The 19,377-nt window shown below is 44.9% G+C and overlaps 2 protein-coding genes and 1 pseudogene across 2 annotated transcripts; 1 reads left to right on the forward strand and 2 right to left on the reverse strand.

Moving 5' to 3' along the window:
- Positions 1-5,043: 5,043 nt before the first annotated feature.
- On the forward strand, positions 5,044-7,276 carry LOC136463972 (pentatricopeptide repeat-containing protein At1g74900, mitochondrial-like). The gene is given in 3 exon segments (XM_066462935.1): positions 5,044-5,656; positions 5,659-5,843; positions 5,845-7,276. Coding segments are annotated over 3 exon segments (1,506 nt in total). The 5' UTR covers positions 5,044-5,082; the 3' UTR covers positions 6,592-7,276.
- A 3,712-nt stretch (positions 7,277-10,988) lies between these two features.
- LOC136463973 (growth-regulating factor 10-like) lies at positions 10,989-12,164 on the reverse strand (annotated as a pseudogene).
- Positions 12,165-15,611: 3,447 nt separating this feature from the next.
- LOC136463974 (bifunctional dTDP-4-dehydrorhamnose 3,5-epimerase/dTDP-4-dehydrorhamnose reductase-like) lies at positions 15,612-18,797 on the reverse strand. Its single transcript, XM_066462936.1, has 2 exons — positions 18,220-18,797; positions 15,612-16,432 (listed from the first exon to the last, which is right to left on the reverse strand). The coding sequence occupies exons 1-2, from the start codon at positions 18,688-18,690 to the stop codon at positions 15,980-15,982; spliced, it is 924 nt and encodes a 307-aa protein (XP_066319033.1). The 5' UTR covers positions 18,691-18,797; the 3' UTR covers positions 15,612-15,979.
- Between the last annotated feature and the right edge of the window lie 580 nt (positions 18,798-19,377).

The following is a 19,377-nucleotide window of genomic DNA, read 5'->3' on the forward strand; positions in this document are numbered from 1 at the left end:
TCGCTCTTTCAGATACATTTTCGCTCCTTTTCTTTTCTTAGGTTAATTAGATTATTATCATTACAAATGTCACGATACTAAGAACTACTATTACTATTGAGCTATTAAAAATCATGCCATTGCAATTATCATGCTTCTAAAATATGCAATTTTGTACACCTATTACGTCATTGAACCCCACGTGCAAAACATCATATTCTGGTATGGACCAAAATACCACCGTTATAGACCTACCTCAACACTCACTAATGCGTAAGCCCTATGTGTCATCCTTTTCTCTCCCCCCCCCTTCCATCTTCCTCCAGCCACAGAAGCGCCCCGCCCACCTGGATTTTTTTATTTTTAACACTATTTTTTAAATTATTTTAAAACTAACACTGTTTAAATTTTTAACACGTAGTTGTTCAAGATCTGCATCTGTACTCTTTTCTTTTCTCTTGCCTTCTTTCTTGCCCTCTCCTCCTCTAACACCTTCCGTCTCTTCAATCCCTATTTGTCAAGCCCAACATCGATCGGGTTACGAATACCGCGCTGTCTAGCAAACTCACGTATCTTGTTTTTGTGATGTTTAACGAATAGGTTGACGTAGTCAGATCCATATCCCCTCTTCCGTGCAATTACTTGCCTCCCATTCAATTCATCCAAGAACTTAGCTTGACCATCATAATATTCCCACCTGTATTTCCTAGTGCTCTGTTCAAACGAAAAATTATATCATATATGTCTTAGCAAAAGAAACAAAATACGATTTCATGTTTACCACAAAAATAATCAATCTCATCATAGTCAACCATATGGCCACAATAATGACCTATTCCAAGCTCCGAAGGGACTAGACCGTAGTTGGATTTAACATCACATTCACACTTGACTGGAGGTGATTTGTAGATTAACCTTTCTTTCTTCTTTTCCTTTGTCTTTGGTGGCTCCGGCCATTGATTCTTAGGACCGTAGAGCCACTCATTGAAACGACACTTCGCAAATCCATAACGCTACAAGAGAATACATTAGTACACGTACACATTTAGAGCTAAACATTTAAACAAATACACTTTTCACCTACTTCGTGTTTTTTCGGACACACAAACTTCAACGTATTCTCAGGGTTTATCACAGCTCGATCTCTGCATTCGCACAGAGGAGGTTCCTCGAGTCGTCTAACTGCGGCTATGTGCTTCTCCTTAGCTGTCATTGGCAGGGGGTTAGGGGGGCGTGGAACCCACCGGTGAAAGCGCTCACGTGGATGTCTCCCTCTACACCAATCATCGAAAAGGAGGTACCTAGGGTCAAACTTGTCTGCATCGTCGATTCACTGAAAGAAAATACACCTCTCATGGTCCTACACAACAAGATTCCAACAAAATATTAGTAGTCTACTTACACAAATGAAGAAAAAAAGATAGTGAAAATAATTACTTACATTAAAACGACTGCATGTGTAGAAGCAATGCGCCGTTGTGTCTGGATATCTCGATTGAAACACGGCGGCCGGGGAACCATAATCACAGTTAGGGACATGGAGGTCAGGAGGGACGGGGGCATCTTTGCTAGGCGTGTCGGGGTATAATTCTCGAGGATGACCCCGTTTTTGCCAAAACTCCTCCCGATACATTTCTTGCATTTAACAAAACGGTTGTAAATTAACAAACAAAAATCAAAACATCACAAATCAATGTCAATGAAAACCATTTGCATTACAACAAATAAAATATAACCTACACTTTGGTGCAAACTCTATCTTAGATACAAACATAAAAACTATATAAAAACTATACTTTAGTCAGTAAAAAATAAAATTTGGTACATCAACATTGCGTCTATATATTTATTCACATATAAAAGTTGAGATGCAAACTCAAACAAGCAAAATACATGTTAATCATAATTCTAACTAACCAATTAACCTTAACATTGGCAATCATAATCCTAATCCTTCAATCCAACGTTCTAACGAACTCATATTTTCCTCCATACCCTAACTACTCATTCAAATCATTAGATCCATTGTGGAGGCCGAGGAGGAGCTTAATTACCTTGACAAGGCCGAGGAGGAGCTTCGGGGAAGGTAGGGAGGGGAACAACAAGGGATGGAAATTCGATGGCCGGCCGTGGGGGAGCCAGGAGGCAATGACGCGGCGGTGCGGGCTGGGAGGCGCGGCGGCGGGGGCAGGGCGGCACTGAGGCGGCTGCTGTGCGGCACGGAGTGAAACGGAGAGGGAGAAAAGGGACTGGGCCGTGGGCCTATATTTGGCTCTGCCACGTCCTGACGGGTGGCGTGTCACTACCGCGCTGTGATGCGTGGCGCGTCACGGCCGCGCCTTGATCGGTGGCGCGGTAGAGCTAGCCACGTCACCGATCAGCAACCCTGGTCGCTGCCACGTTAGCAGCCTCACCGCGCCCCCATGCATGGCGCGACAGCTTTAATTCGCCGCGTCGTGCGAATAGGCACGGCCAAAAGTGTTAGATTTGAAAAAAAAACAATGTCATTTTAAAAATAGTTTAAAAAATATGTTAAAAATAAAAAAATTCCCCACCTGCCCATCTATGCTGCCTTGCTTGCTCGCCCGACTCACCCATCCCTACCCACTGCCACACTTGGCCCACCCTATTCATGCCTCGTCATCTCCATCACTCCACACTTATTGTAGCTTTATTTTCTACTCTCTCTATCCCAAATTGTAAGATGATTTTAGTTTTTCTCCATACATAACTTTTGTTCTACACATAGATATACATTATATCTATATATGTATCTCAAAGAATTAAAATTTCTTTTAATTTAGAATGGAGGGAGTATATTACCACAATTAGTTCTCTTATCCGCATAGTACAAAGTGAAACAATATATTTAAACAAATTTAATACGGATAAATATTCTGCCTATAAGTACTATGTCGCTTTTTTCTTTGTCTAAACTACACTAGGGCCTTGTTTAGTTCCTTTCCCTAAATTTTACTCTCTATCCTATTGAATATTTGGACGCATATAAGGAGTATTAAATATAGACTAAAAAATAACTAATTACACAGTTTGTGACTAATTTGCGAGACGAATCTTTTAAGCCTAATTAGTCCATGATTCGATAATGTGGTGCTACCGTAACACATGTGTTAATGACGGATAATTAGGCTTAATAAATTCGTCTCGCGGATTACTGATTGATTCTGTAATTTATTTCTTTATTAGTATTTAAACATATCATGCGACACCTTTATACGACACACCTAAAATTTTACGCCTTATATTTAAATAAAACCTAGATCACTTTTCTAGCATGCCTGTACGAGCTCAAGTTTACGGACCTGTCGTGAAACGATTGGTCGAGCGTCGATTGTTCTTTCCGTGACAACATGGGGAGTACATTCACGTTGTCCTTTCTGCCAGGATGGCTGTTGTCTTTGGTTCTGCCTGATTGTGAGGCGTCACTTGATGGGATAAAGCACACATGCCCTTTGGCCGGCCAGCATAGGAATTCGTAGCAGCCTTACTCTCATCGATCCTCAACGCACATGGAGGCCCTCTTAGTTAGGGTTTTCTCCCTTGCTCCAACACCCACGGAGGAGCCCTACCAAGTTATTTAGTATTTAGAACCGTTTTTTATTTAAAAAAAAGAGAAGCTGAAGCTATTTTGAAGAATACAAAACGGTTCAAAATGGCTCCAGCTCCGCCTTGAGGAGCCCTACAAAACATAGGCTAAATAAAAAAAAATATGGCTAGTCTGCTACTCCGTTTTGAGTGTTTACTGTTATGGATGTCTTGGTTGGTATAGGTCAAACCCTCTTATGCTCATGTGTTTGTTATTTAAAGATCGTCTGGTAATTGTCTTTTCCAAAATAGAGTACAAAAATTAAAACTATTACATCAATCGAGGTTAAAAAGGTCTTTGACTAAATACCTGATGCTCAGATTTTACTGAATTTGTATCAAGATTTAGCGATGCAGTTCTTCTAATAGTAGACAATGTACACGTCGACAACGAGATGCTCGTTAGAGTAACATGCACATTGATGCATTCATGGGTGAGTTTGCATGCGTGTGTTATGACCATCTGTGTTTGCATTTATGCTTTTCGAGTAAATATATTAATGTTGTCTTATGCATTGCCACGTACTAGAGAAAATTAACAAATATCCAGTACAATGTATTTTTATCTTGTAGTCTATCTCATGGTAATTCCATGATCTTTAATTTGTACATAGAACGAAGGAAATCTTGCGAGGTCTATGATAACAACAACTCGTGTATGTTGTCTCATAGCTCTAGATTTTACTTTATGATTCTATTTAGTAAATAAATTGAAACCAATATCTAGAAAGTATTTTCTATTTTATTATTAGATTACTTTTTAATTCCTCTCAATTTCTAGAGGCCAAATAGGGTCTATGAGTTTTTTTGTTTTATGATGAAATAACCACACGTCCTTTACTTACCTCCATTTCTCTCATCAATATCATATTATCATATAATAAAAATTGTATGCGGATTTACACAACCTATAGGATCGATGATGTGTATCAACACACTCTCCTTACAAAGAAATTGATGCATCATCGTTCTGTAACGGTGTAAGCACAACATGTCAAGAAAAAAAATAGTGTAAGAGCAACTCTAAGAGACTCTCTATATCTTTACTAATGTTACAGATTTTGGTGAAAAAATACCATCCAACAGCTTTTCTAAATGGTTTTCTAAATATAGCTACCTTCTACTCTGGATTTTTCGTTAGCCAAAAATAGAAGACGAGAATAGCTCTCTAGAGTGTCAACGAGATATAAAAAAACTGTTGGAGGGTAAAAAGATATGGAAAACAATTTTTATAGAAAGTGAGATTTAGAAAAGTTCCTGTAGATGCTCTAAGCACAATGTCAAAATGACAATTTGTCGTAGCGCGAGGCCGCATAGTTGACAATTGGGGCAAAATCAGATTGCAGGCCATGGGCTGCGCCCATCTGGACTCGCTGGTGAAGGAGAAGGCCTTCTTTTCCTAGGCTCCTGGGGATGGCCGATTTGGCTAATTATAGTCCAAGAGACCGTTAGTCCGTTTCTTCGACATTTCTCTATTCCCGTCACCGAAATTCCCCGATGCCGCCGCCGCCGCCGCCACCACCAACCTCCGCTGCACCCATGTCCCCGGCATCCCCAAACAAACCGATCCCATCCCCGCGCCAGATCGCCGCGCTAGTCCTGAACCATCCGTCCTCCACGCTCACCGCCGCGTCGGCGCGCTCCCTCTCGGCGTCCCTCCTGGCCGCCGGCCCCGCGTCCGCGCTCCCGATCCCGGCACCCGTGGCCAACGCCGTCATCAAGCTCCTGTGGCACCACGCCCCACGCGCGCTCCTCTTCTTCCACGCTCTCCTCCGCCTCCCGGAGCGCTCGCGCGACCTCTCCCCGTGCACGGTCGACCTCGCGCTCGACCTCGCCGCGCGCCTGCGCCACCCGCGCCAGCTCACGAGCTCCATCCTCGCGCTCTTCCCGCGCCACGGGCTCGCCTTCACGCCGCGCACGTTCCCCATCCTGTTCGAGCGGTTTGCGGTGTCGCACCGCCGCCCCGACCTCGCCGTCCGGCTCTTCCTCTCGCTCCACCGCTCCCACGGCGTCGCGCAGGACCTCCCGTTGTTCAACTCCCTCCTCGATGCGCTCGTCAAGTCGCGGCACGCGGGCAGGCCGCCTCCCTCGTCCGTGCCCTCGAGCGGCGGTTCCCCCCTGACGCGGTCACTTACAACATCCTGGCCGACGGATGGTGCCGCGTCAAGGACACCTCCCGCGCGCTCGACATCCTGCGGCAGATGGTCGAGTCAGGGATTGCCCCAACGAAAGCAACCTATAACATCATCCTCAAAGGTTTTCTTCCGTTCTGGACAGTTGCAGCACGCATGGGACTTCTTCCTCCAGATGAAGAAAAGAGGCAGCAACGACGAGAACTGCAAACCTGACGTCGTATCGTACACTACCGTACTGCATGAGCTGGGTGTTGCCGGGCAGCTGGACAAAGCCCGCAAAGTGTTTGACGAAATGTCTAGAGAAGGATGCAAGCCATCGACTGCAACTTATAATGCGTTAATTCAGGTAACATGTAAGAAGGGCAACGTGGAGGATGCTGTGGCGGTGTTTGATGATATGATCAGAAAGGGTTATGTCCCAAATGTGGTTACCTACACCGTCTTGATCCGAGGCCTCTGCCATGCTAGGAAGATTGATCGAGCTATGAAGCTTTTGGATAGGATGAAGAGGGAAGGTTGTGAGCCTGATGTTCAGATACACAATGTTCTTATCAGGTATTCATTTGAGGAAGGGGAGATCGAGAAGTCCTTGGATTTGTTCGACACAATGAGCAAGGGAGAGGAATGCTTGCCCAACCAAGATACATATAATATTATAATAAGTGCAATGTTTGTGCGTAAGAGGGCAGAGGACATGGCGGTGGCCGCCAGAATGGTGGTGGAGATGGTGGATCGAGGCTACTTGCCAAGAAGGTTTATGTTCAATCGTGTACTGAATGGATTAATGCTGACTGGGAATCAAGAACTGTCAAGAGAGCTCTTGAGAATGCAGGAAAAATATACACGCTTGCGACGAGAAATAAGATTGTGATTGGCATTGTGTTTTTCGAATGATATATACAGTCTACAGAAGATCAAGATGCAGCACCAGGAGAACCTAGTCAGTTGGCACTCCTATTCTCCTACTGTCCAGTGATTACTGATCTGTCTGATTTGGAGCTGAAGCATCATTGTAAGTATATATTCTGAAACTTATGTATCATAATAGTTCAACCGACTGTTTGAGGCGGTTTGGAGGTTCTTTCAATGGCTTTGCTATTGTTCAAAATGCTGTCTGCAGATTGTTTAGTGTAATGTCTTCTGCTCATGTGATCTAGACTTACTAGTACTCTAGGATCGTATGATGCTACTAGCTTGTCAGGAAATAGTAGAGCGTTTCATACTTTTCATGCCAGTTACACTACTTCCATGTCCAGCCCCCAAACCAAGCACTAGCTAAGATATCAAGCACATGGTAAATTCTTTCCATCATCTTTACTGCAAGGAATGATATCTATCTTTTAACACTTGCAGAAAATAGGTACATAATATGTTTGTTTTAGGCAGCGAGTTCAGGTTGTGTTGATTTTCTTTTAGTAAAAGTTACTGGATATGTGTGAAGCAGTGCCTTTTGTGGGCAATGGGATTACTGTAGTTTGTATGTTTCAATTTTTACAGTTGTTTTTTTTCAGCAGATTATGGTGATGGATATATAGGCATGTAGCGATGGATTGCCAAGCATTCGGATGAATAGTGTGGACCGGCTACGAACATCAATAAGGCAGGACTATATTAATGATACGATACCTCCACTTCTTTTGATGTTTTCCCCATAGTTCTCTTATGGAAATCCAATTTTGTCTTTAATTAATTAGAATTTATCTATAACTAAGTTATACATAGTCCAATGAGTACAAAATTTTTACTATAGTTCAAGCATACAATAATTAGCGTACCATAAAAATTTCACCACAATTGGACCATAGAAGCTGCAGCTATGAATTATTCCAATTAATTACAGACAAATTAGATTTTCCAATTAATCTAAGGCTACAGTAAAAAATTTGTACTAAAGCATACCGTATTATATTCACTATGTAGATCTACTCATGTAGAGTCCAACAAAATTATATTTTTTATTTTATGATTTTTCTATGATTTACTGTGATTTTTCAAAGATTCACCAAAAATAAAAAAAAGGAAATTCAAACCACCATTATTGTAGCAAATCCATTGTTACTGTAGCAAAACCGCGGTCAAAAAAACGCCCGGGGGGTAAAATAGACGGTTTTGGAAAGTTCAGAGAGTAAAACAGACGGTTTCATAGTTAGGAGGTGAAGTAGACCATGTATGAAAGGTGGGGGGTTAAGTAGACTTTTTCCGATGATGAACTGTGGCTTATGCTAGTGTGCAGTCTAGCTGTCTAAGTGCATTTTTTTTTGTAGGAATCAGGGGTTGTGCCTACGGTGATTCACTAGCATGTAGCATGAGATGTTCAGTACCCTACAACCAATCCCAACAGTATTTACGCGAGTGGCAGAACAAGATATATGCCACGGCATTCAATTATTATGGACCGCGCGTTTAGTTCGGTAAAGTTTGCACCTGCAAACTTTGCATAGTGTACGATTCTTTACTGTAGCATTTCGTTTGTATTTGTGAATTATTGTCCAAACATTGATTAATTAGGCTCAAAAGATTCGTCTCGCAAAGTTAAAGCAAACTGTGCAATTAGTTTTTATTTCGTTTACATTTAGTACTCTATACATGTACCCAAATTTAATGTGATAGAAAATCTTCTTTTTACATAGTACACTTTTGAAGAACTAAACAAGGGCCAGGTGCATACTGCATTTTGCGTTTTGCGCTTCATCGCCACTGGACTTTTTGCTTCTATGCATCCGGAACCAAACACATGAGTAAAACTTGTAGAAACCATTTATAATGGGTGAAACTATTTATGCTATCCATTAAAGATAACTATTCACTCCTATGTTTTCAGTGGGGAATGGCCATGTTCCTTTGTTGACTGAACTTTTTAGAGCAAAGATTTTGACAAGTAGTTGAGCCTGCTTAGCCTGTAGAAACCAGACAGAGGCACAGAGCAGAGGTGATGTAGTGTCCTGTGCCGACTGCCGAGCAGTACAGTATGCTGCTACTATTACATCGACAGTAATCCTCTCGTGATGCCGGCATTATTGCTTACAGGGCTACGGCAGGTCAAGGCACCTTGGTCCACAGGAAACAATAGTTTTGCTTAGAAACCGAAAGATCCTTTTAATATAGTACGGAGTATGCGTCTACAGCCTGTTTGGTTGGCTAATTCATATCGTGGTTCATGAAAAAGTATTGCTGGCTAGTTTGTGTGAGAAAAAATACTATTTCAATTGAAAATTTATAATCATTTACGACGAGCCACCGCCAAACGGAACAGGCTGCTAATCTAATCCACGAGCGCAGTTTGCATAGTATCATGGGCAAACACAAGACTGTGGAATCACGCATCTTGAGCCGTCTGATCGAGCTTCCATGTCAGTTTGCACCTGCCCCTTGCAGCATGGCGTGGTGTGGCGATTGACAGCCCTGGGCCCTGACATAATAGTCGGGTGTCAGACGGTCAGGGTCAAATGGGCGCTGGTGGCCTTGTCTAGTTCCTCATCTCAAAATTTACTCTCCCATTAAATATTTAGACCCACGGAGTATTAAATATAAACTAAAAATTAACTAATTACACAGTTTATGACTAATTTGCGAGACAAATCTTTTAAGCCTAATAGACCATGATTTGACAATGTAGTGCTACAGACACATGTGCTAATGCCGGATTAGTTAGGCTTAATAAATTCATTTAACGGATTACTGATGAATTCTATAATTTGTTTTTTTATTATTAGTATTCAAAATATCTTATGCGACATCTCTATACGACACCCAATGTGACACACCTCGAAACTTTACCATTTGGATTTAAAAAGGCCGGAGCAATGGGCTCCGGGTTGTCTGGATTCTAGCTATGGAGTAATTATGGTAATTTTCAGTGGAGACAAGCCCGTGGAGTAAGGCATATTTAGTTCGCCACTCAACTTGTCACGCAAATAATTAGTCATGCCATAATTTTACAACACTTGTTTAATTCGCTGCCATGACTTATGACACGTCCAGTGGCGGAGCTGGACTGGCCCAACGCCTAGGGTCACTCCATGAGCTTATTTGGTAGATTAATTGGACCTCGCCGTGGCCATAGTGGCCCTAGGCTTATATCCGCCACTGGACACGTCATACTTTTTTAGCATTCCTGTACCATATGTCATAGACTCATGTGTCACATGTCATACTTTCTTGTGTCTAACTTTTTCATTAGTATGGTTTCGATTTTGCTCGCCACATTTCTATGACGGCCACCGTTCGCTGAAGGTTTGGGTCATGACAAACTAAGACACCTACCAAATATGCCCTAACTGTGGGGTTCTTCCATAGATTCAGGCGATACATGCCCTTGTATATGCATCCGATGCATGCACTTAGAACTGTAGCCAACAATAATAGGATGACGTATTTTAACATTTCAAAACCTATGACACTTGGCCTTGCACCATATACAACACATAAATTGAGTTTGTTCGATCGAATCGAATCGTTATTAGAGAAGTGTTATGAGAAAAGATATCTTGCAATGAGTGTTTGGCCGGCTTATCGACTTGTTTGCGGCAACGCGGTTGGCGCTTAAATGGGTTATAAGACGGCGAATACCGTAGGCAATTTCGTTTCTATTTATGAATTATTGTCCAAAACATTGATTAATTAGGCTCAAAAGATTCGTCTCGTAAAGTTCAAAACCAAACTGTGGGCATTAGTTTTTTTATTTCATCTATAATCAGTACTTCATACATAGACCGCAAGTTTGATGTGATGATAAATCTTCTTTTTACATAGTGCCAAATTTAAAAGTTTGGGAAACTAATCAAGGGCCTAAAAAGTAGTTTTCGTTTCGTTATACACGTAGGAAGTACAAGCTAAAATATAGGTTAAGATAAAAAAAAAATTAAGGACCCACTCAACCATCAGGCCATGGCTCCATGGCTATCTCCGTGCCCGCTCAACAAGGCAGTTCTCAACCGGCGAGGCAACAGCCAACGGGTCCCAACACCGCCGCAGGCCGCTGCGCCATGCGCAGAGTGCAGCGTCCAACGCCTCGTCACTCTGCCCGAGCCTCTGACAAGGTCAGAGCGCGCAGTGCTGCACACAGCACACCCCTGTCCCTCCTCGCGTCCCCAGGATGAACCACCAGCCGGGGCCCCCTGCCCCAACACACAAAGAACATGATCCCTGCCCTGGTACAGGTGTCACAGGCCACAGGCACCAGGCACACCACGTCAGCACCAACAATCGCACACGTAACGCAGCGAGCCAGCGACGCATGCCATCGGACGTCCCAAACCGGGTTTTCTTTAAACGTCCCAAACCGGTTTTATAAAAAGCAACAACGGGGAAAAAAATTACAGCACGCACGACATAGTAATCCCAGCGGATTCCGTTTCCCCTCGTGATTCCGAGGCCCAAGAGCGAGCCCAGGACAGCCCAGTCGGCCCGCGGTGCGCTAACTCACGTGGCACGCGCGGCGCTGTGGGCGAGGAGGACGCTGGGGGAGGAGAGTCCGAGCCCGTGCGGGGGCGCGGCGCTCCGGTGGACGACGGGGCCGCCGAGGCTGCTGGCGGCCGCCGCGCTCGGCGCCGGGGCGGCTGCAGGGGTGGTGGCGGCGGCGGCTTCCACAGGCTTTCTTGAACGGCCGCGGCCGCGGTGGACGTGGCGCTCGCAGTACTTGTGGCCCGGCACCACGTCGCGGGAGCACCGCCACTTCTTGCCGTCCGTGCGCCGGCACCGCCCGGGCTCCGGCTCCATGCTGCTGCGGTAGTCGAAGCACAGGCTCCCCAGGCCCATCACTGCAACACATTCATTCATACGGCAAAACCTTATCGCTCGGAACAGCGACGACGCCGGTCGTACGAGTATTACCGAACAGTACTACAAACGAAAAAAAGGGCGGCTGAAGCTTCGGTCGGTGCTTACGCGAGGGGAAGCGCTGGGGGCCGAAGGAGGAAGCGGCGACGCTCTTCCAGATGGGGAGCACCATGTGCAACCGGCACCGGCGCGCCCGCGGCGAAGTAGCGGTAGATGAGCACCTGTGCTCCAGCTCCTGCTGCTGCATGAAACGTCAGCGCCGACGGCCTCTTGGGTGTGGGAGTCGCCGTCGCGGGGGACGCATCCGCGTCTCGCTCGCCGCTCCCGCCCCCGCCGAGCCCCAGCCGCAGCCCCAGAACCAGCGGCGACGAGGGCCGCCATGGTCACCTCTCCTGCAAAGTTGCAAACAAAGCAGAAACGCCAAACCGAGCGATCAGCTACCCAGCTACTTTAAAACCGAACGTACTACCCGCGCGTACTTACCGGCGCTCGTGTCGGCGCAGAGAGACGGGAATCTTGGCCGGCGGCTGCGGCGAGTCGGTCTCCTTGTCCTCGGCCATTTTGGAGACTCCGGTGTTGCGCTTCTTCCTGTGGCGGGTTGGATTCCAACTTTATGGAGGGGAAGGAGAGTACTAGGAGACTACGAGAGGGAGCGCGCGGTGCAGCTTCTCGAGACGAGACGAGAGGAGGAAACAAGAGACAGCAGCGGTGTCAGAGGGAAGTGTGAAGCGGTGGATATATCTGGGTGTGTTTAGTTGGGTGTCATATCGGGGTGCTAGGAGAATGTTGGAAGTGGTTTTTGATGTTAATAAAAAACAAATTATAGAAATTATTAGCAAACTGCGAAACGAATTTAATGATACTAATTAATTGATCATTAGTATATGTGGGTTACTATAACATTTAAGGTTTTTCATGATTTAATTAGGCTTAAAAGATTCGTCTCGTGATTTTATCAAAAACTGTGTAATTAGTTTTTTTTTCTACATTTAGTACTCCATGTATTTGTCAAACATATTTTTTTTTTACTGTAAAAAGCAAAAAAAAATTTAAAAACTAAACAGAGCGTTATTATGCGTGCGGCCGGCCGGCGTGTGCGCTCCAAAAGCAACGGGAACAGTAGTCGTCGTTGTAAAAGCTGTGTCGTTGCGGTGGCAATGCCCCATCCTGCCATGGCAGCGGCAGGTGACACGCATGGATATCTTTTGGCCTTTTGTTGGTTTCGTAGGACGGAGTTTGGCCGGGCTTTGGCTGGGTTTAGCTGGCGAAATGAAAATTCCTTGGATGTCATGTTTTGAGACGTCGAAGGAGTTTTCGAATATTAATAAAAAAATTAATTATATAGCTTGTCTGAAAACTGCTAGATGAATTTATTAAGTCTAATTAATTCGTCATTAGCGTATGTTAGTTACTGCAGCACTTATGGCTAACCATGAACTAATTAGTCTTAAAACATTCGTCTCACGATTTCTAATCAAACTGTGCAATTATTTTTTTTTCGTCTATATTTAGGCCACATTTGGCAGGGCTTCACTTTACTAGTGAAGCAATTTTTTTTTTTGCTTTAGCTCCACGAACAGTTCCACCGGTGGAGCTGAAGCGGTTTTGGTAAACCGTTCGACAAAATGGCTTCCCTGTGAGAGCATGTTTTTAGAGGCCTGGAGGAGAAGCCAGGAGAAGCCATTTTTTTTGGCTCCATCTCACCCCAAATCACTGTGAGAGCGTGTTTTTAGGGGCTTCACAAGTGAAGCTATTTTACTTTACCCCGTTTGGTAGAAAACGGCTCCAAATGGCTCCTGTAGCCGATAAAGAAGCCCTACCAAACGAGGCCTTAATACTACATACATATGTCGTAAGATTTGATATAATAATTTAAGATGAAAATTTTTGGAACTAAACCAAACCATTTATCGCACTCGCCTTTCGCAATGTCATGTCACAGTTGATTTGAGTATTAGCAAAATGCTGCTCTTTCGTGAGAGAAACCGACGAAGTTTGCACCTACAAATTTTGCATAATGCACAATTCTTCATTATAACATTTCGTTTGTATTTGTAAATTATTATCCAAACATTGATTAATTAGGCTCAAAAGATTCGTCTCGCAAAGTTAAAGCAAACTGTATCTATATTTAGTACTCTATATATATATCATAAGTTTGATGTAAAAGAAAATCTTCTTTTTAACTAAACAAGGGTGAAAGAAAATAGCTGCAGGGGGAAAACTCCGCGTGGATCTACTCGCCATATCACGTGAAGATCAGGCAGGCTGCCGGCCTGACTTCTGACACGGTGTCAGCCTTTTGTTTCGGTCCGCGTTCTTAAATAATTTCCGCCATGGCGCCATGCCGTGACCAAGCAGCTTTTTAAAATTTGATTAAATATAAAGATATCAAGTTTTATGAAGCATAATAAATACAGTTAAATTATTAATAAAATATTGTTCATAATAAATATATTAAACGAAATAAAACTTGATGATATTTTATATAAATTTTTTTTTAATTTAGAAATTTTGGACTCCTCAAAAAACGAGATGCACGGTTATTTTCATATAAGACTAAAGAAAAAAAAGAATCTAGAGTAATGTTTGTCCAATCCAAACGGGAGCCTAGCCTTTTCAAATCAAAAGAGAGAAAAAAAAGAAGAAAAGAGCGGGGAGCGCTAGTCGCTGACTGCTGACTGGGGAGACCGGACCTGACCGTGACCGAGACCGGGCCGGCGGGCCGCGGTGAGCCAAAAAAAAAAAAACTGTGGTCGAACGTCCGGACGGGACATGGGACTACGGCTTACAGGAGGGAGACGCCGACGGAGAGCGCCAGAGCGGGATGAGCGATCTGCTTCCTCTGCTCCACCCCACCCGGCCCCTACCGTTGTGGCGCTGTCCGCGCTGCGGCGGGCGCGTGCAGCAGCCAGGCGCCAGGAGGCTCGTGCCTTTGCCGAGAGAGCTGGGGTCCCGGGGAGCCGGGGCGGGCGCGCGCGTGCTACGGATGCTGGGGCAAGGACATGGCGTGTCGTTCCCCACGCCGGCAGCCGCGGCGGTCCACGGATTTTGGCTGTTATCACGCCATGATTGGGCCGTAACCCCGATCCGGCCCGCCCCTCCTGGGGCGGGACTACGAGGCTGATCACGGAGGCAGCCGCGTACGGCGTGGAGCTGTACCCAGCTTGGCGGCCGCGTTCGGACGGGCTGCCAGTTGCCGGTGACGACGTTGAGCTCGGCGGTGACGGAGACCAGCTCACTGGAGGTTTTCAAACAAACGCATGCCGAGTGCGAGGCAGTTGTCGTCGCCTCGCCGGAGTCCACACGGGAGGCTTTGCAGTTGCAGGCATGCGGCGCGGCAGTGTAAAGCTGTGAGCTTCCGCAGTTCCAACTGACACGATACCCTAGAAGAAAAAAAAACTTCACTGCAACAACAGCAAGTGAAAGCAAACCTCTGAATCTCTGACCACCCAATGGGCCAATGCCACAGAATCGACCATCACGAAAGAAATTCAATCCTTCAGTCAGACGATACACCCTTTCAGATAAAAAAGTTCTCACGCACACATGTCGACAGACCATACTGCTGCTCCATAGTCCGAGTCCATACTCCCTCCGTGCAACTGTAGGTTTGATCCGAGCTAAAAACTAATATCAATATATATGATTTCAAGACGGGTGTTTAAATTCAGGGACTAAAGTTTAAGAGGGTCACATCGAGTATTTGAATGGTAACAATAAAATAAATTACACAGGTCCTCAGTAATCCACAAAACGAATTTATTAAGCCTAACTAATTAGACTTAAAAAAATTTCGTCATTAGCATATATTTACTGTAGCACCACATTGTCAATCATGGACTAATTAGACTTAAAAAAATTTTGTCTCATAAATTAGTCTCAATCTGTGTATTTAGTTTCGTAATTAGTCTATATTTAATACTTCGTACATGTGTCAAACATCCGATGTCACAGGGAGCTAAAGTTTAGGAGGGAAAAATAAACAAGGCATATCCATGACAAATCTATTGATTACATATCTTTGGATATAAAATTTAGTCATACTTAAGAGGATTTGACTGAACACTATTCCAGATTTGCATCTTTTATGAAACAGAGGTCCTATATATATTTGCTAAGAATCCAATTCCAAAGTCATCTCCAGATAAAAGTTTACAAATGAAACATCGTGAACTACAATTATATGGCACAACAGAAGCAGGCAGGAAGCTCAGTTCATTCCAGCTGCATGGTATTCATAATACTCTAGGATACTAGGAGTCATAGGAAAGTTGAGCCAAATTACACCTTGTCTTGCTCCGTTTAATAATCTGAAAGTTTAAAGGAGTATGGCATGACATCCCCTATGAGAAACCTATCTGTTCCAATGAAATACATTGCACACGAAACAGGGGTGTGCTTATTGAGATCCCCGGAGAGAAATGTCAATTCAGATGGAACAAATAGCATCAACATACAGTTGTCTGCAGCTCCATTTCTCAAGCCTTGGAAGTCTTACAATTTGGTTCGAAAACATATTTGATCAGTGACTCCTTGATTGACAAAAGCTCTGGGAACTCCCTCTTCAATTTGGTTTGATCAAGCTCATTGTTGCTCCTTGGTGCAACTATGACCTTTGCTTGCTCCTCCAAGTCGAAGTTTTTCCAAGAGAAGCTTGGATCAATGTAGTCTCTGTACATCTCTAGCATTTCATTGTGGCTCACCACACCAGGATTTGTGAAATTCCATATTCCAGTGAGGTTTCTCTTTGCCATTTCGATTGAGATGGGAAGAAGTTCATCCAATATTGTCATTGAATTTGGGATGTTGACAACCTTATCATATCGGGTGATTTTGGTAATGAAATTGCGAGGATTGGAGAGATCCGATGAAATAGGCATCCTTACACGAAGGGTGCATACATTCTCGTAGTTCTTGAGCAATTCCTCAACCTATAAAAATAAATGTTAGGTTCACATGAAAGGAATAAATGTTACACCATCCAATCGGATACAGCAACTAACATGAAATACATTAAGGTTAAAAAAAGTAACATGCCAGCATTACTACAAAAATATTTGTCCAGAACGGCTTAGTTTCTCTCTGAAAACATCAAATGGGTGAAGTGTGTGGAACTGCAGATACAGTGACAACTCTTAGGAGCACTATGCCACTCAGGTGCATGAGGCAAAGAAAACTAAATCTATCGAAATGCTCTATCAAGTGAAAAACACTTGCAACTCCATGTCCCACTACTTGTGCTTGTGCTTTTGTGTGCTACATTGAAGTATAAAGAAACAAAGTACACAAGGGCCCTGCTAAAATAAACACCTTTTGCATTGCAATAAGCAACTATTTTCCAAGATTCAAGCTCATGGTATTAGACTGTTCAGAAGAAACCAAAGAGATGTACTGGCCAACAACATACACCACCACCTTGTAATATTAAGCACATTTCAGTACTTATTCAATCATCTAAAGCCTGAAGCAAGATGTTAGTAAATGTCCAATGATAAGGTTATGCACAATAATCATCAGTTCCACACTCTCACATCAGCACAACTCTCAATACAATTTAAGAAATTTCGTCACAGCGTTAATTTCAAATTGCTATTTTCCAATCTAGAGCAGTTCAAACTTTTTTACTACCTGATTGGGGTGACATAATATAGCATTATCCAGAAATATTATTAATATCTTATTGCATTAGCTTTGGGTGTCTGCACTCAAAACATACTTGAGGAAGCTAGTTTATTCAAATCAACAGTCGTCAAGATGTCCTTAAGACCGAGCACCGAGCAGGAACTGATCATGGGACCATATCTTGTCAAAGCGTGGATGTTTAGCCACAAGATGCAGGAGCCATACCATTCAACAAGTCATTGTTTGGCAAGAAACTACAGTTTGAGAAAACAAAAGCGAGCATTCTAAAATAAGACGGTGCGTTTTGCAGCAATCACATACACCATGTAAAATACAAACAGAAATGTAGCAACTGATATCGTCAATTACTGATGTTTCGAACAAAAAAAATCGTCAATTACTAGAGTTGCACCTAAGCTGCTTACTTGTTCAGCTTATACAAGTCTCTATTTTAGTTTCCAAGTTGCTGTCTCTATTCAAAATACATGGTTTTCCTCCGAGTAAAACTGAATTAGCCTCACATATATTTGAATTAGTGTAACATGGTAGTATATGTTGAGGTGAGCATCTGCATTTAAATCAAGGACCTCTATAAAACTATTTGCTCCAAATGAAACAAAATTTATCTTTCGCCAAACTATACACATGATAGTGTACAGGCACAAATACAGAGCATCATGGCAGGATCAGAACATTCAGCTAGTGTGGATGGATGGGGAAGACCGGATCAGACTGCTCTGGGAACTCAAAGTGCCACAGGACATTTCTACAGGCTTCATTCAGAAATACTATTAAGTGTGCTCTTGTACGTACTACGCCAGATCCAAGTGCACCCTTCAGGATAAAGTGTGCCTGTCGCCTGAATCGAACTCCAACCACTAGTGAGAAATTGACAAGTGAGAGGCACAGTTTTGTACCATGCTCATCGAACTAATCACCCCGGAACATACCCTCGACGCGCGATCAGACAGACAGTGCCACTTCAATTTGAGCAAAACGGGAACGATTTCTTGCGACTTGCCATTTGCAGAGAACATTGATCATAAAAGCTACGTATAGCATAATGCTGGAAGAGGAGAGAGAATTTAATTGGTACCATGGCCTTGGTTTTGGAGTAGAATGATCCGACGAAGTTGGGCGTGTCCTCCTCCTTGAAGCCGACCCCGGAGCCGAGCGGGTGTCCCGCGTCGTACTCGAAGATGCAGCCCGTGGCGTAGTTGATGAGCACGAGCCCGCGGCCCCGGCAGACGTCGGCGAGCGTGAGCGTGCCGACGACGTTGGCGCGGATGGTCTCGGCGCGGTGCGTCTCGCACCAGTCGACGTTGGGGCGGCCCGTGACGCCCGCGGCGTTGAACACGTGCGTCGGCGCGGCGGCGTCGATGTCGGCCTCGAGCGAGGCGCGGCTCTCGAGCCTGCCGGCGCCGTACGCGAAGGGGATCCCGCGCGCCGCGCAGAGGCCGCCCAGCAGGCCCCCGATCCAGCCCGTGCGGCCGTAGATGAGGAACTTGAGCGCCGGAGCGGGCGCGGGCGCCGGCTCCGCCGAGCCGTTGGTGGTGGCGGCGCCCATGCCGAGATCCGGGATGAAGGGGCGCGGAGAGGAGTGGCGGAGTGGTGGTGGCGACTGGCGAGGCGGAGCTGAGCTGAGCTGGGGGGGAGAGGATCAGAGGAGACGCGGATGCTCTTTTTATTGCCGAGGTGAGCTGATGCTGTCAGAGAGTCCCCCTGGTCTGGACTCTGGAGCGAGCGATTGGGCTGGGGCTGGGACTGGGACACGCGAACACCGACGGTGACGCCGCAACACAGCCTGGTCCACCGCCACCGTGCGCGATCCGTCGGCGGCTCACTCTGCCCGACCGTGTTTCGCACTCGCATGACCTGGAGTGTAACGGCTGCATCCACCGACAGGGTGCCCATTAAAACTGTTGCTGCGCGACAGCTGAGCTGGAAGCTTTGACAGAGAGCAAAACCACTTTTACGAACTTTGCATTGGCCAAGTGGTTAAAATCTCCATTTTTATGGGGACGCCGATTGCTCAATTATTATAATTACACTTATTACAGACAGCTTGCGATACTAGGCGTAGTAGTACTTGGATTATCGGGCGGAATTGGCGAGGACGCGGTGGGTCTGTCCGCTAGTTTACTTCCGAGATCTGCGTTTATCTGTGGAACGGGAGAACCGAGAGTGGCCACGTGACCACGTGCCCGGAGACGGCCCATGAGCCATTGAGACTGGACCACAGCGACGCCCTGTT

This window comes from Miscanthus floridulus, chromosome 7 (genome assembly GCF_019320115.1).
Source record: "Miscanthus floridulus cultivar M001 chromosome 7, ASM1932011v1, whole genome shotgun sequence".
NCBI lineage: Eukaryota > Viridiplantae > Streptophyta > Magnoliopsida > Poales > Poaceae > Miscanthus > Miscanthus floridulus.

Excerpts from the sequence above, each read along its gene's own strand:
- LOC136463974 (XM_066462936.1), bottom strand. The coding sequence starts at position 18,690 with ATGGGCGCCGCCACCACCAACGGCTCGGCGGAGCCGGCGCCCGCGCCC. Across the intron at positions 16,433-18,219 it reads ACTCCAAAACCAAGGCCATG|GTTGAGGAATTGCTCAAGAA; the intron begins GTACCAATTAAA and ends TTATTTTTATAG.